At 37.8% G+C, this 14,608-nt stretch overlaps 1 protein-coding gene across 5 annotated transcripts in view; it reads right to left on the bottom strand.

Moving 5' to 3' along the window:
• The window catches only part of PATJ (PATJ crumbs cell polarity complex component), a 353,136-nt gene that overhangs the window by 138,786 nt on the left and 199,742 nt on the right, over positions 1-14,608 (bottom strand). For all 5 annotated transcript variants that reach the window (XM_082616407.1, XM_082616410.1, XM_082616411.1 and 2 more), the window contains one exon: positions 5,836-6,032. In XM_082616407.1, the coding sequence (XP_082472533.1) occupies positions 5,836-6,032 (197 nt within the window). The remainder of the gene's footprint in view (positions 1-5,835; positions 6,033-14,608) is intronic.

Below are 14,608 nucleotides of genomic sequence, written 5' to 3'. Positions count from 1 at the left end.
TAGAATCATTATCCAGAACTAAACTCAAGAACATAGCCTTTAGAGCCAGAAAAGCCAGTGTCTACATGTTGATTCTGCCCCTCATGTTTCAGTTTCCTTATCTGTAAAATGGGTATTAAAATAGCACCTACTTTTGTTATAAAAGAGAATGCATGTAAAGAATTTAGCACTCCTAGCAAATAGTTAAGTGTTCAATGTTAGCTCAATTCCCAATATAGCTCCCCTACCCTTGATTTCTTTTAATAATCTCATTTTTTTGTAACTCAAATTGAATGTAATACAATGGATTACTTAGGGAAGATGATTCAGTAAAATGCAGACAGCTATTGGTTATAATGTTGTAATGACCATGGAGACTGCACTTGGAAGAAAGGAAAAATGTATATACATCAGGGGTCCCAGGACAGTTTTCTGTGTGAGGCTGACCACTCAGCCAGCACCACATTCTTCTTTTGACTTTCAGAGCTGTGAATTAGGCTGGACACTATTTTGAGAGTCAGAAAATGGGGTGACTTTAGCTTTGTATATAGGAAGGTCATATTCAGGACCTGCTTATGGTTTTTGTCGGGTTTGATCAACTCATTTTTAGCAGCTTTATTGAGATATAATAGACATACAATAAATCACTTATTTAAAATGTAAAATTTGATATGTTTTGACACCACTGACACAATAAAAAATTTGGTCAATCAATTTATTTTTGCACTTTTAGCTATTATAAACCTATCTTTGTAAATAAAACACAGGAAAAATAATTTTATTGCAATTTTGAAATCCTTTACTGTTCTTTCTTCTCCTCAAACTAGTGTTTCCGCAATGGAATATTTTATTCCATGAGGTCTCTTAGGGAATAATTACTTCATTAAGAAGCGTACTTTATAAAATTACATCCATGTATGGTAATCTAAAAGAGCCAATCTAATAAGATGATAGAAACTTTTGACTGTAAATTAGAATCTTATCTATGGATGCCTAAGAGCTGGTGATTTATTCACTACTGTAGTGTACTTCTAAATCGCATCTAAGTCTTCCAAATATAATTCACTGGCAACAAGCAGAGAGTGAAGGCTCAACCTTTGGGACTGGTGTGGTGGTAGGGACCCTCAGACAGGAGTTTTGTCATAAAGGAGCTACACCTACCTGGGTCAGTCATTTAACTTTTACGGTTTCAGTTTTTAACTCTTATAAAATAAGTATTACTAGACAAAAAGATCTGAGTTTACCTGTAGTTCTAGGTCTTTATCCCTGGCAAATATGGGAAGTAGTCATACTTTTAATTTTTAATGGTTCTTAAATAAACCTATTATACACACGCAAAAATAAAAAGATTTAATTTAGACTATGCTGCAGGTAAATGTTATAAAGGGAATGGACTTCCTCCTCTGCCTTGAAGGGTGTGGGAGCCAGACGTGCCAGCCCCATCCACTGTGCCCTCCTTGTGCCACCACACTGTTCCTTCCGGCTGCTTCTGTCACCTGACAAGTCACACCAATTCCCCACAGGGCACGACCAGCTCTCTATCCCCACACTTTCACTGTAGGGAAGATTATAAAGAAATCCTATATTCATATGAAAGCACCATGCCCAGGCCTGTGTATTTTCTGGGACTAATTGCTGAGGGAAAGCCAATAATCTACTGAAAGTCTCATTCCAGTCTACATGGTAATTATATGCTAATGCCTTTTGAAATTAATTCAGAACCCCTACACCAGCATCACAGTAAAGGGGAAAGAAGCTGAGATTTAATCACATTGTCTTCTGGGAACTCAATGTAAGATTTCTTTTATACATGAGCCATAAATCGACGGAACTCGTGGACTGCTCTAGCACTGTAACAATGCAGTCCCACAGCAACAAAACTGCTGGCAGGTGTCATGCCAAAAATCAGTCACGGATGGGGCTCGAGTAGAGATGCAGAGTTTCTCACTTCAGAGAAGCTACAGTGTATGTTTGACCATTCTCGTTTCTACTTCCTATAAATTAGCCTCATCTGAGGGTCTAAAATAAGTCAGATCAACTATAAATAAAAGAAGCTGTGAGCAAAGTAATAACCTAACGATAAAAACAAAGCAATTATGAGAAAAAATATGAGCAAATGGTGGAGTTGGAAGAATAATGAAGACATGGATAACTTTACCTCATTTGACAAAAATAAATGGAGTGTGAATGGGTAAGCAAATACAAAAGGTTTGCTCTAGCCCAGAAATCTAGTAAGCATAATCTAAAAGCCCATTGTAAATGCCTCCTTCGTGATGCAGTGTCCTTCTGCAATCTAATACACTGCTTATCCAAAGAACAGGTATTGTAACACTGCTTCCAGCTTTCCTGGTACTCATCATTAAATCAATGTCTTATTCTCAGTTCAAAAGCACACTGGATTTGATATTATACTATATACAAATTCTTCACGTATCATAGAGAAATGACTGAAATTTTTTCTCAGCCCTAAAAAGAAACCAGGAAAATATTTCCCACATGATTTTTTTCCTGTCATCCCTGACCTAGAGCCAGAAGCATATGAGAAGATGACTTATAACTGCATAAGAATTCAGTATGTGCACTGTTCTACTCTCTCAGCTTTTCAAGGTGCTGCATGGAGCTATTGAAGAAAAAGAAGGTGGTTTCCCTCTGGAACATACTTTCAGAGACAAATGTATTAATATAAACAAGCTAAAAGGAACCAAAATACACAAATCCACATGAAAATATTAACTTATAAATATTATCAGCTGAAATTCATTATGGTATTACCAGGTGCCAGATACTGTGGCAAAACTTGACATATCTTCTCTCATTAATCCTCATAACACCCTCTGAGGTTGAGGCTATACCATCACTAGACTGTAAGCTCTATGAGAATAGGACCATGGATTTTGTTCACCAATGAAAAATCGCACCGTGTTCACATACTTCCTCCTACACAACAGATGCACAGTAAAGTTCTTGCTGAATAAATGAAAAATTTCCATTTGATAAAGGAGGCAACTGAGGGTTAGAGAAGATAAATAACTAGCCAAAGGTCTGTGATGCTAGAATCTGTGTTTCAACATATTTTATTTTATTTTATTTTATTTAAATAAGAGACTCAGTGGAGAGTGCAGGGCGATTAACTTATTACCATATTTAATCTTCTTGTTCTTTTCATCTCTGAACAAAGATGAAGTTACTGAATAGCAACAAAAGACCAAATCCAGAAAGTCAAAGGAAGGAATAGGAGGGCCCTGAAATAGCAAGATGTTAATATTCTTTTTCAGTCAGGAGAGCTCTTCTAGCCTCTAGCGTAGAAAACAAATACCTAAAGTTTCTGTCTTTAAGGAAGGAAATGTGATCTAATTAACAGTCAACCACGTGCCATGTACTTTAAGCCCCTTCTGAAATGCAACTAATAACTGAAAGAACTGGGATAAGATAAAGTAGGTCTTCCTAGTCCAGTGCTCACTGCCCTGCAGAGTGTGGACTTTTCTGTATGGCCTGTAAAACAATCTCAGTGCAGCCACAGCTCATCTGTTACCTCTATCTAATAAAATGTCAGACAGAGAAATAAAATACCAGTTCTCCTGTTGGTCTGGATCACATCGGCCATTCCATCTTGAGTCTTAATAACACAGAGAGAATAGAACTAGAATCTTCATGTTCCAAAGTATAGCTTTTGGAACATTTCCATGTACCACATGAGACAGGAAATATGTGTTTAGGTACATATAATACAACAGAATGATTTAATATACATGATTTCCTAAAGCCTAGGGCATCATAAATCAGGATTCTCGTGGATCTAAACAGATTGGGTTTGGTTGAAGCACCATGGGGAACGCGGTATACTTCAGTGGCTAGAGCATGGTTCTTGGAGCCTGGCAAGCCTGGGTTCTTAGTAACTTATTTCTGTAAGTTACTTATGCAGTTTTCTTATCCATAAAATGGGGATAACAACAGTACATACCATATAGAGCTCTTAAGAATACTGAATACAAATGTGTGAGCACATAGGTAAAATGCTAGGCATAACTCAGTAAATTAGCTTTTACTTTTATCTTATTACGACCACTATCACTTCAGTTTCGTTTATGAAGAAATCTCTAAGCATAAGCCAAAGGAAATGAAAGTGAAGCAATGAATTATATTGGTTAATACATACTGTCACCATTGATTTTTATTTACATAATGATTATGCTAATCAGTGCTACTACCCGATGTGGGTCCCTTTCATGATGCTATATTACAAAAGAACAAGCAAAGAAAAGTAATTCCAGAAGTGACTTCTTTGTGAAAACAGGTTTTAGATGGGGAGAAACTACTGGGGCTTAGAAGACAGAGGTCGATACTAGTGTCCTCACAGTTGTGTCTGATCAGCTTTAGCTGTAGATATTATTAGGCAAGTCACACTGTGGATGACTATGCATTCTATTCCGAGTCTGAAGAGGAAACTGTAAAATGAAAAATGAGTAAAGGGCTCATTTTAAGTAAGTAGTCTGACACTCGGTACCTCTGTAATTCAGCTCCCCCAAATGTCCAAGTGTTGGAGCATTTTACCCAAGAGGCCTTAGAGCACACTGGTTAACAAAGAGCTAAGAAGTCAAACTGCCTGATATTGAATCCCAACACCTCATTTACTTTGTGACTTCAACAGTAAAGCTATGTCTGGTACCAAGTACATATTGCTCTTGTTACGATTGTTGTAAGTTTTTTTTCATTTTTGTTATGCGACAATCTTTTTATGTCTCTTTTCTTCCTTGAGAGTGTGAGCTATTTGAATGAAGGGATTGGATGTATTCATCTCTTTTTTTGTGTTCAGTCCTAAGAGACACTCAAAAAACTGTTAGCTGAATGAGGAACAGGCAAACAAATATCAAACTAAGATAAATTCAGAGCAGAAACCCTGACTTTAAGCTTAGAAAATGAGGATAACCTTTTCAGACTATTGATGAAATCATCCAGAGCAGTAGCAGAGGATCAGTCATCTTCTGAGCTTCTCTTATCTTTCTCTTATTCCTAAATAAGAAATCTTATTCCTCAACCTGTGGCCTTAACCACATTACTACCAACTTCACAGATATCAGCCAATCCTTGACAACCAGTTCATAAAAGTTTTGTTGGCTATAACACCTTCACAAAAAACTAACTGACAACAATAACAAAAAGAAATGTCATACTTACGGTTAATTCAGAAGCTGAAGAGGATTTTGATAAACACTAATAACATTAGATTAACACACAAATTAGTTTTGAACCTTTTGGAATTTATATTTAAAAACAAGCCCTATTCTTTTAATGTGTTTCCATGAGATATTACTTAAGGACCCCTAAATTATTTTGTGAGATTAGTTTTTTTGTTTTTGTTTTGGTTTTGTTTTGGTTTTTGGCCATGCCACACAGCATGCAGTTCCCCGACCAGGGATCGAACCCGTGCTCCCTGCAGTGGAAGCATTAAGTCTTAACCACTGGACTGCCAGGGAAGTCCCTGTGAGATTAGTTTTTACTCAAGCAGCAAACAGCAACTGTAAGCAACAATATGATTTTTGTTCTCGCTTGGGAAAATGATAATAAATAGTTGACGAAAATGTAATTTATAACATTCTTCCCCTTCACTTCACTTTCCTATACAATATCCTCTATACCCCTTCATCTCACCAGAACAGAAATTCAGGATATATGCCCCTAGATGGATGGATATATTAGATACAGAGTGTGTGTGTGTGTGTGTGTGTGTGTGTGTGTGTGTGTGTGTGTATATGGATTTTGCCCTTATGTCATCATTATAATAAAAGTAACAGATTTTATTAGAAGAATCAAATGAGCCTAGTAGGAAAAAAAAAAAAAAGAATATATGCCCCTCACCTCCAACAGTTCATCTCCAATACGCATTCGGCCGTCCGTGGCAGCGGGTCCTTCGGGGTTAATTCCCACTACAAATATGCTCATGCGTGACCTGTCTTTGTTACCAGCAAGGCTGAGTCCAAGTCCATTCTTATCCTTTTCAAGTTCAATAATGTGCAATTCTCCAGGCAGGTCTGCATATCTTTGCCTGATTTTTTCTATTAAAAAAAAAAAGGTAAAAAAATTTTAAGTAGAGCACTTGAATCTATATTAGCAAGATACTGGCATTTCCTGATCTTTGATGATGCCTCTACAATGAATTGTCCCTTCTTGAGAGTGAAGTACTTGAGGTCGTTCATAGCCTTATATATAGGTTACAATTAAAAATTATTTCATCTCCATCTAACAAGGTTGGCTCACCCATAAAACCTTCCTTGATTGTTCAGGTTCACACTGGCCTAGACTTTCTACATATTTTCTTACCTAAGAGAGTCAACACAATGTGGTGGAAACCCTGGCCTCCCTGCACTACCCTGCCACACCCCAACTTCCAAAAAGAGAAAAAGGGAAACAAACAATATATACTGATCACCAGCTGTGTTAACAAGCAAAGTGTTTGGTCTTGGAGATATCATGCTGAACAAAACAGATATGGTTCTATTCTCATGGACTTGCAGTCCAGTAGGAAAGAAAATCAACAATTAATTATAAATAATTACATTTCTTTAAAGTATACAAAGGGTACAAAACAATATTGGGGGCTTCCCTGGTGGTGCAGTGGTTGAGAGTCCGCCTGCCGATGCAGAGGACACGGGTTTGTGCCCCGGTCCGGGAAGATCCCACATGCCGCGGAGCGGCTGGGCCCATGAGCCATGGCCGCTGAGCCTGTGCATCCGGAGCCTGTGCTCCACAACCAGAGAGGCCACAGCAGTGAGAGGCCCGCGTACCGCAAAAAAACAAACAAACAAACAATAAACAATATTGGGTGTTATGTGAGTAAAAACAAGGGGAATTAAGGATGTTGATTTACTTGTCAGATCTGAATTCAATACACAAATCTACCACTTACTCAATGTCCAATAATTAATATATTATTTTACCTCTATGGAATTCCACTTTTTCCTCTTAAAAATGGGCATGATAATACCCACTTCATGAATCTGGGAAAATTAAATAAAATACACCTTAAAGAACTTAACGGCTCATGACTTATAGGTATTTTATAATTCTTTTATTTGATCTTCTGTCTCACCTTGCAATCTCCACTTTATGCTCTAAATTACCTATTTTAGGATTTGGCTGGTTATACTTCACTTGTGTCAATTCTGTGCAATGAAACCACACTGGCAGGTCAGTGTTGGGAATGATACTGCTTTAGACATGCCTTGTACCCCACACAGCACCAGCTCAGGCCAGGTGTGCTGCCAGGGCTCAGAGGCTTGCTGACTACTCCATCATGTGATGTAATCATCTTATCAGCTGAATAACCAAGCAGTAGCTTGTGACTATCCTGAAACTCTCTACTCTCTAACACTTGACTTAAGTTTATTGTCCTTAGAGGGAACCTTCCAAGTTGAAAACTTAACTCGAATAGTTAGTGTTAAGGGGTAGGGGAAGGAAGACAGCCTAGTCCATTTCATCACTTTACCAGATATAACACTGCCTTATAAGACTAGATAAATTTAAACCCATAAAAGCTATTTTATGCATAAATTTATATTGAAAGAATGATAAACGACTGCTTATTTTATTCATTTCTTTATTTTTTAATGACTGCTTATTTTATAAAGAGGTTAAATCTACCTGCTTTACAAGGATTTTGAAGAGAATCTTAAAGAACTTTCACTGATAATGCTTATTATGAATAATAAAGAACACATTTAGCAAAATACAATAAAACAAAGAACTTGCAATGTAATAAAACTGTCCTCTAATTAGAAATAAAATTATTCATATCAACACTGAAGTAAATAAACTCAAAGTATTTTTGTTGGTCAACTACCAAGAACAAGCCACTATGTGGGTACCTTAACAGAGCATACAAAACACATGGTACCCTCAAGATGCTTTTACAGTAAAATAGGGGAAGCAAACAAATACAACAAATATTAAACAACTACAGTTATGTAAATAGAAATTCCAACCACCACAAGTGCTGGTCACTGAATAAATAGTAAATGATTAGTGAATTAGGTCAGTGAATAAGCATTAAATTAATTGTGCTAGCAATAATTGCTTTTAGAGTTCTAAGAATTGATATGGCTAGAAGAGATTTTCTGGAAGAAGCAGAATTTGAGAATGTTTTTTTTTTTTTTTTTTTTTTTTTTTGCTGTACGCGGGCCTCTCACTGTTGTGGCCTCTCCCGTTGCGGAGCACAGGCTCCGGACGCACAGGCTCAGCGGCCATGGCTCACGGGCCCAGCCGCTCCGCGGCATATGGGATCCTCCCAGACCGGGGCACGAACCCGTATCCCCTGCATCGGCAGGCGGACTCTCAACCACTGCGCCACCAGGGAGGCCCAAGAATGTTTTTTTCTCTTATTTTTTTAATTAAAGTATAGTTGACATACAATATTATATTAGTTTCAGGTGTACAACATAGTGATTCAACATTTATATACATTACAAATTGATCACCATAATAAGTCTGGTAACCACCTATCACCACACAAAGTTATTACAATATTATTGACCATATTCCCTATGCTGTACATTGCATCCCATGACTTATTTATAACTGGAAGTTTGTACCTCTTAATCCCCTTCACCTATTTTGCCCAACCACCACCCACCTCTGGCGACCACCAGTTTACTCTCTGTATCTATGAGTCTGCTTCTGTTTTATTTAGTTTGTTCATTTGTTTTATTTTTTAGATTCCACGTCTATGGGAAATCATATAGTATTTATCTTTCTTTATCTGACTTAGTGTAACACCTTCTAGGTCCACCTGTGTTGTCACAAATGGCAAGATCTTCTTTTTTATGGCTGAGTAGTATTCCACTGTGTATATATATACCACATCTCTTTTACCCATTCATCTATGGATGGACACTTAGGTTCTTTGGCTATTGTAAATAATGCTTCTATGAACACGGGGGTGTGTATATCCTTTCGAGTTACTGTTTTCATTGTTTACATAAACAAGAAGGGTTTTGAATAAGGTACAGAGTTTGGTTATGTGAAGAAGAGTCCTGGTAGATGTAATGACAAGGGAAAAGCATCTATGCAGGTGGGTGAGGAAGAGAATGTGAAAGCCCATCTGGCTTTGAACGGAGAATTGTTTGGGTTAGTGGGTGGGTGACAAGAAATAAGAGTACAAGGTTAAAAGATTAATTGACGGGTTGTTTACAGAAATAATATTCCAGGGCTTCCCTGGTGGTGCAGTGGTTAAGAATCCGCCTGACAATGCAGGGGACACGGGTTCGAGCCCCAGTCTGGGAAGATCCCACATGCCACGGAGCAACTAAGCCTGTGTGCCGCAACTACTGAGACTGTGCTCTAGAGCCCGTGAGCCACAACTACTGAGCCTGTGTGCCACAACTACTGAAGCCCACGTGCCTAGAGCCCGTGCTCCATAAGAAAAGCCACTGCAGTGAGAAGCCCGCGCAGTGAAGAGTAGCCTCCGCTTGCTGCAACTAGAGAAAGCCCGCGTGCAGCAACAAAGACCCAATGCAGCCAAAAATAAATGAATAAAATAAATAAATTTTTTAAAAAAGAAAGAATATTCCAGTTTAGGGACTCTGCAGAGGTGCCTTGAGGTACTCTGAGGATGGGGCCTTGAGGGGACACTCGATTTAAGACCTGTTCTCCCAGATTCAACCAGAGCAGTTATACTTTCACCTGTATTGTTTACAGGATTTATAGGGTAAGATGGTTAAGAAATGATACCACAGTTAAGGAAACAAATAAAACAAAATTTTAACACATCCTTCTCAGAAAATAATAAAGCAGAAAAAGATCTTAAAAAAAAAGAAACTGAAGACTAACAACACAATAAGCTCAAGGTATTATATGTAAGAGACTGTGACATCTGACAGACAGAAAATACACGTTTTGGGAGAGGCACACACAGAACAATTAAAGAAACAGACTGTGTATTGGATCATAAAAGAAACTTCAATAAGTCTCAAAAAAATCAATATCATACAGGCTGTGTCTTTGGACATAGTGCAATAAAACTATGAAAAACTATAATGACAAAAAATAACTTTAAAGTTCTCGTGTTTGACATAAATTAATAGTTAATAATAAATTAATGTTAGTATTAACATAAAGATATTTTCAAAATAGTGCTGAGTGAAATGGGGAAAAAAGAGAATGGGGTCAACATCATTATGTAATAATATTTATGCGAATTAACATTCTGCACAAAAACCACAACACATATTTTGCAAGTGCATATGCAAAAACACAAATATTTAACACAATAGAATGGTTAATTATACTGGGTGTAAACAGACAGGAATACAAGGGAGCAAAGAAAACCAAAAAGGGACTCTCAGATGGCCAATGATGGTAACATGCTATAAAGGATTATATTTAGTGCAATCTTCTGCCCCTGGGACTGAAAAAAAGAATGAGCTGAGAAAGGATTTAGTGTTAAATTAATATAAAAAGACTTCCAGGTTCCAAAATTTGTCTGACTTGTTCAACCTTCAGAGAAAAAAAAAATAACCTTCATGGCCATTAATTACACATTCAACTGCTTAGACATGTAAATGATTAATGACACGAGGGATCCTCCTTTGGTAAAATGTGGCTCTATCACAAATGATGAACAACTCAAACTGTGCTACAAAAGGTGAATCTCTATCAATGCATTCTTGTGGTTGAATAGAAACAGCAAGGGCTAAAGGGTCAGAATTTGGTTCAAGTCCTAGCTGAGGCACTTAACACCACTGGTTCCTTGGACCAAATACTGAACCTCTACTAACTTATTTGTAAAATAGGGTTGTTACCTTAAAATGGATGTTAACTAAAAATTCCTAGGACATAGGGTCCAAATGTTAGGGGAACAACACAACCATGATTTCATTTTCATCATTTAGTTATATTGAGGTTTTAAGTTAAAGTTGGTGACAAAGCTACCTTTTTCTTCTTTAACTTTGTCTATCTTGAGGAAAACTGAGACTTGTGAAAGGAAACAGTGGTTCCCCATGATGGCATGAAGGAAGCAGGCACACAGTCCTCCAGTGGGAATCAGGAGAGGAAGGGGCTCTAGCATCATTATTCCCCGGATTCTCTTCTTTGAGTTACTTATATTGAGGAGTCCCAAGGACAACTTCTTGAGGAGCAAAGGAACAACATCACTGTTTCAAGTGACTGTCCCATGGTTCATAGGTCACTGAGGTGACTTTAAAATTGTGTGCCAGGGCCTCCCTGGTGGCGCAGTGGTTGAGAGTCCGCCTGCCGATGCAGGGGATACGGGTTCGTGCCCCGGTCTGGGAGGATCCCATATGCCGCGGAGCGGCTGGGCCCGTGAGCCATGGCCGCTGGGCCTGCGCATCCGGAGCCTGTGCTCCGCAACGGGAGAGGCCACAACAGTGAGAGGCCCGCATACCGCAAAAAAAAAAAAAAAAAAAAAAAAAAAATTGTGTGCCAGCCAAGTGTGGAATTAAAACCCTTTCCATAGTTTCAATTTGGGAAGATGAAAAAGTTTTGGAGGTGGATGGTGGTCACAGTTGCACAACAATGTGAATGTACTTAATGCCACTGAACTGTACACTTAAAAGTAGTTAAAATGGTGTATTTGTTATGTATATTTTATGACAATTATTAAAAAAAACACAACCCTATCTATAGGCTTAAAAGACCCTTCAAAAAATTGGTTCCCTTATCAACATTCCACCAAGGGACTAAGTTGTAGATTTGTTATCCCAAACTTTTGAAACCTCCAGCCCTATTTTTGTGGCCAATTGTTTTGTTCTGACACTGGCATATTCCCATTTTTTCAATTCACAAATATTGATTGAATCCAAATTCATGTCAGGCTTGTGATGTGAAGGGCACACTACTGAATTTGTTTTCAAGGACCTTAAAATCTATCATTGAAGACAAGCATACATATCAATAATTCTAATTCAGAGAGAGAAAAACTATGAGAAAAATACCAGCAGCTGAAGTCACCCATCCATTTCACTGTATCGTCAGGAAAACCAATTAATGTCTGCAAACTACACTGAATATCATAGATATTCTAGCCAACTCTCATTCTACTGGTCATATATAACTTCTACTGCATAATGCTTAAAACTCATTTTAGCTGACATTTCCAATAATCCTGCATCCAACTTCCTCCAACTTTACTTACCTAAACATGGGTTATTCAGCTTTCCTTGACTTTTAAAATTATCTTTTTTTTTTTTTAAATAGGAGAAGGGGGTAAGCTCAACAGAACAAAGCTCAGCAAAGAAGCAAATCCTAGAACAATTAAGAGCTGAGTATCCTTGGAAAGTTATGAAGTTTCAGTAATAATTTATTGGGGACCTGCTAAGTTGCAGAAACTGCACTAAAATCATCCAATAAATTTTCTCTAATTATGCTAAAAACCATCCTATCAGGTAGAAATTGTCATCACTGCATCTAGATATGGGAAATAAGACTGTGACCTTGCCAAAGGTCACCCAGCTAGAAACTGATATAATAAGGATGCAAACCCAGTTTTGTCTGTCTTCACAGTACTATCTGAAAGTATCTTTTTAGATTTCTGCTTTCTTTCTATTGCCCTATCCTATAATATAAAATCCAAAGTTCCTTGTACATGTAGCACACTGCTGTCTTCTGCACTTAACAGTGCCTGACATATATTAGGTGGTTAATATATACAATATATGCCTGTTGGAAGCATAGACAGATGATATCTAAGGTCTTCTTCAATTGCTCTGCCTACATTTCTGCCAATACCCCAAACAATGCTACATAAAAGCCATCTGAGACCTAAAACCATTAGACACATGCAATTCGTTTCAAAGACAATGCATTCTTTCAGTTAAAGGAAGTAGAAAAATAGTTTGTTTCTTCTTTGGATTTGTATTCAAAAGTAACAAAATCCATTAGGACTATGTATACAATATCTTTTAAAAATCAACTCTATTAAACTGAAGAAACGAAAAGCAAAGAGATTGATACTTTATCTTTTCTTTCTTTCTTTCTCTCTCTCTTTATTTTTTCTTGGTGCATCATGAAACAGGAAGAGCAGTAAGACAATAAAAATGCCAGATGCCACATATATACAATGGAATATTACTCAGCCATAAAAAGAAATGAAATTGAGTTATTTGCAGTGAGGTGGATGGACTGAGAGTCTGTCATACAGAGTGAAGTCAAAAAGAGAAAAACAAACACCGTATGCTAACACATATATGGAATCTAAAAAAAAAAAAGGTTCTGAAGAACCTAGGGGCAGGACAGGAATAAAGACGCAGAACTAGAGAATGGACTTGAGGACACGGAGAGGGGGAAGCGTAAGCTGGGACAAAGTGAGAGTGGGGTAAGCTGGGACGAAGTGAGAGAGTGACATGGACATATATACACTACCAAATGTAAAACAGATGGCTAGTGGGAAGCATAGCACAGGGAGATCAGCTCGGTGCTTTGTGACCACCTAGAGGGGTGGGATAGGGAGGGTGGGAGGGAGATGCAAGAGGGAGGGGATATGGGGATATATGTATATGTATAGCTGATTCACTTTGTTATATAACAGAAACTAACACAGCATTGTAAAGCGATTATACCCCAATAAAGATGTTAAATAATAATAATAATATATGTTAGTAACGAAGACAACTTTTCATTCCAGTTTCAATATGATGTAGAAGCAGAGTGCAGAGGATTTTTAGAACAGCGAAAGTACTCTGTGTGATACTATAATGATACATACATGTCATTATACATTTTTCCAAACTCTTAGAATATACAACACCAAGAGTGAATACTAAGGTAAACTACTGACTTTGGGTGAATATGACGTGTCAATGTGGGTTAATCAATTGTGACAAATATACTACTTTGGTGGGAGATTTTTATAACAGTGGAGGCTATGTATGTGTAGGGCAGGGGGTATATGGAAAATTCTGTACCTCCTTTTCAATTTTGCTATGAACCTAAACTACTCTAAAAAAATGAAGTCTTAGGGCTTCCCTGGTGGCACAGTGGTTGAGAGTCCACCTGCCGATGCAGGGGACACGGGTTCGTGCCCCAGTCCGGGAAGATCCCACATGCCGTGGAGCGGCTGGGCCCGTGAGCCATGGCCGCTGAGCCTGCGCGTCTGGAGCCTGTGCTCCGCAATGGGAGAAGCCATAACAGTGAGAGGCCCGCATACCGCAAAAAAAAAAAAAGAAAGAAAGAAGTCTTAAGAAAATATTGTGGACAAGTATTTTATTTGTAAGTGTAATAAAGGAGATTAAGTGGTCATGTACACAAAAAAATGCCAAATGCTCTGTAACACATATGATCTTTAATTTCCAGTTAAATTTGTATTACGATTTTCAGGCCTCAGAATTTGAGTTATCCTACAATGTTTATTCAAACCCATAACTACAAGGGACTTAAAAGATGACAGGTCCAACTCTTCAGATAAATTAAATGCCATGTTTTCACCATATCATAAAACCAGAGACTTTTAAATCAAGCAAAAGAAGCTAAGGTATCGTGTAAGCTACCTTCTCTTACAGCACGCACCCTCCCCAATTTATAAAAATAAGACTGAAGAAATGAATATAATGCTATAATGCTAATTTATAGCTAGAAACTAAGGTCTTCTAGTTTGTAGTTCAATTTTTCTTTACCAGATCAT

Source organism: Mesoplodon mirus (assembly GCF_964341445.2).
Source record: "Mesoplodon mirus genome assembly, chromosome: 3".
NCBI lineage: Eukaryota > Metazoa > Chordata > Mammalia > Artiodactyla > Ziphiidae > Mesoplodon > Mesoplodon mirus.
The sequence above is the reverse complement of the archived record's forward strand: the minus strand, read 5'-3'. Positions and strand labels throughout refer to the sequence as shown.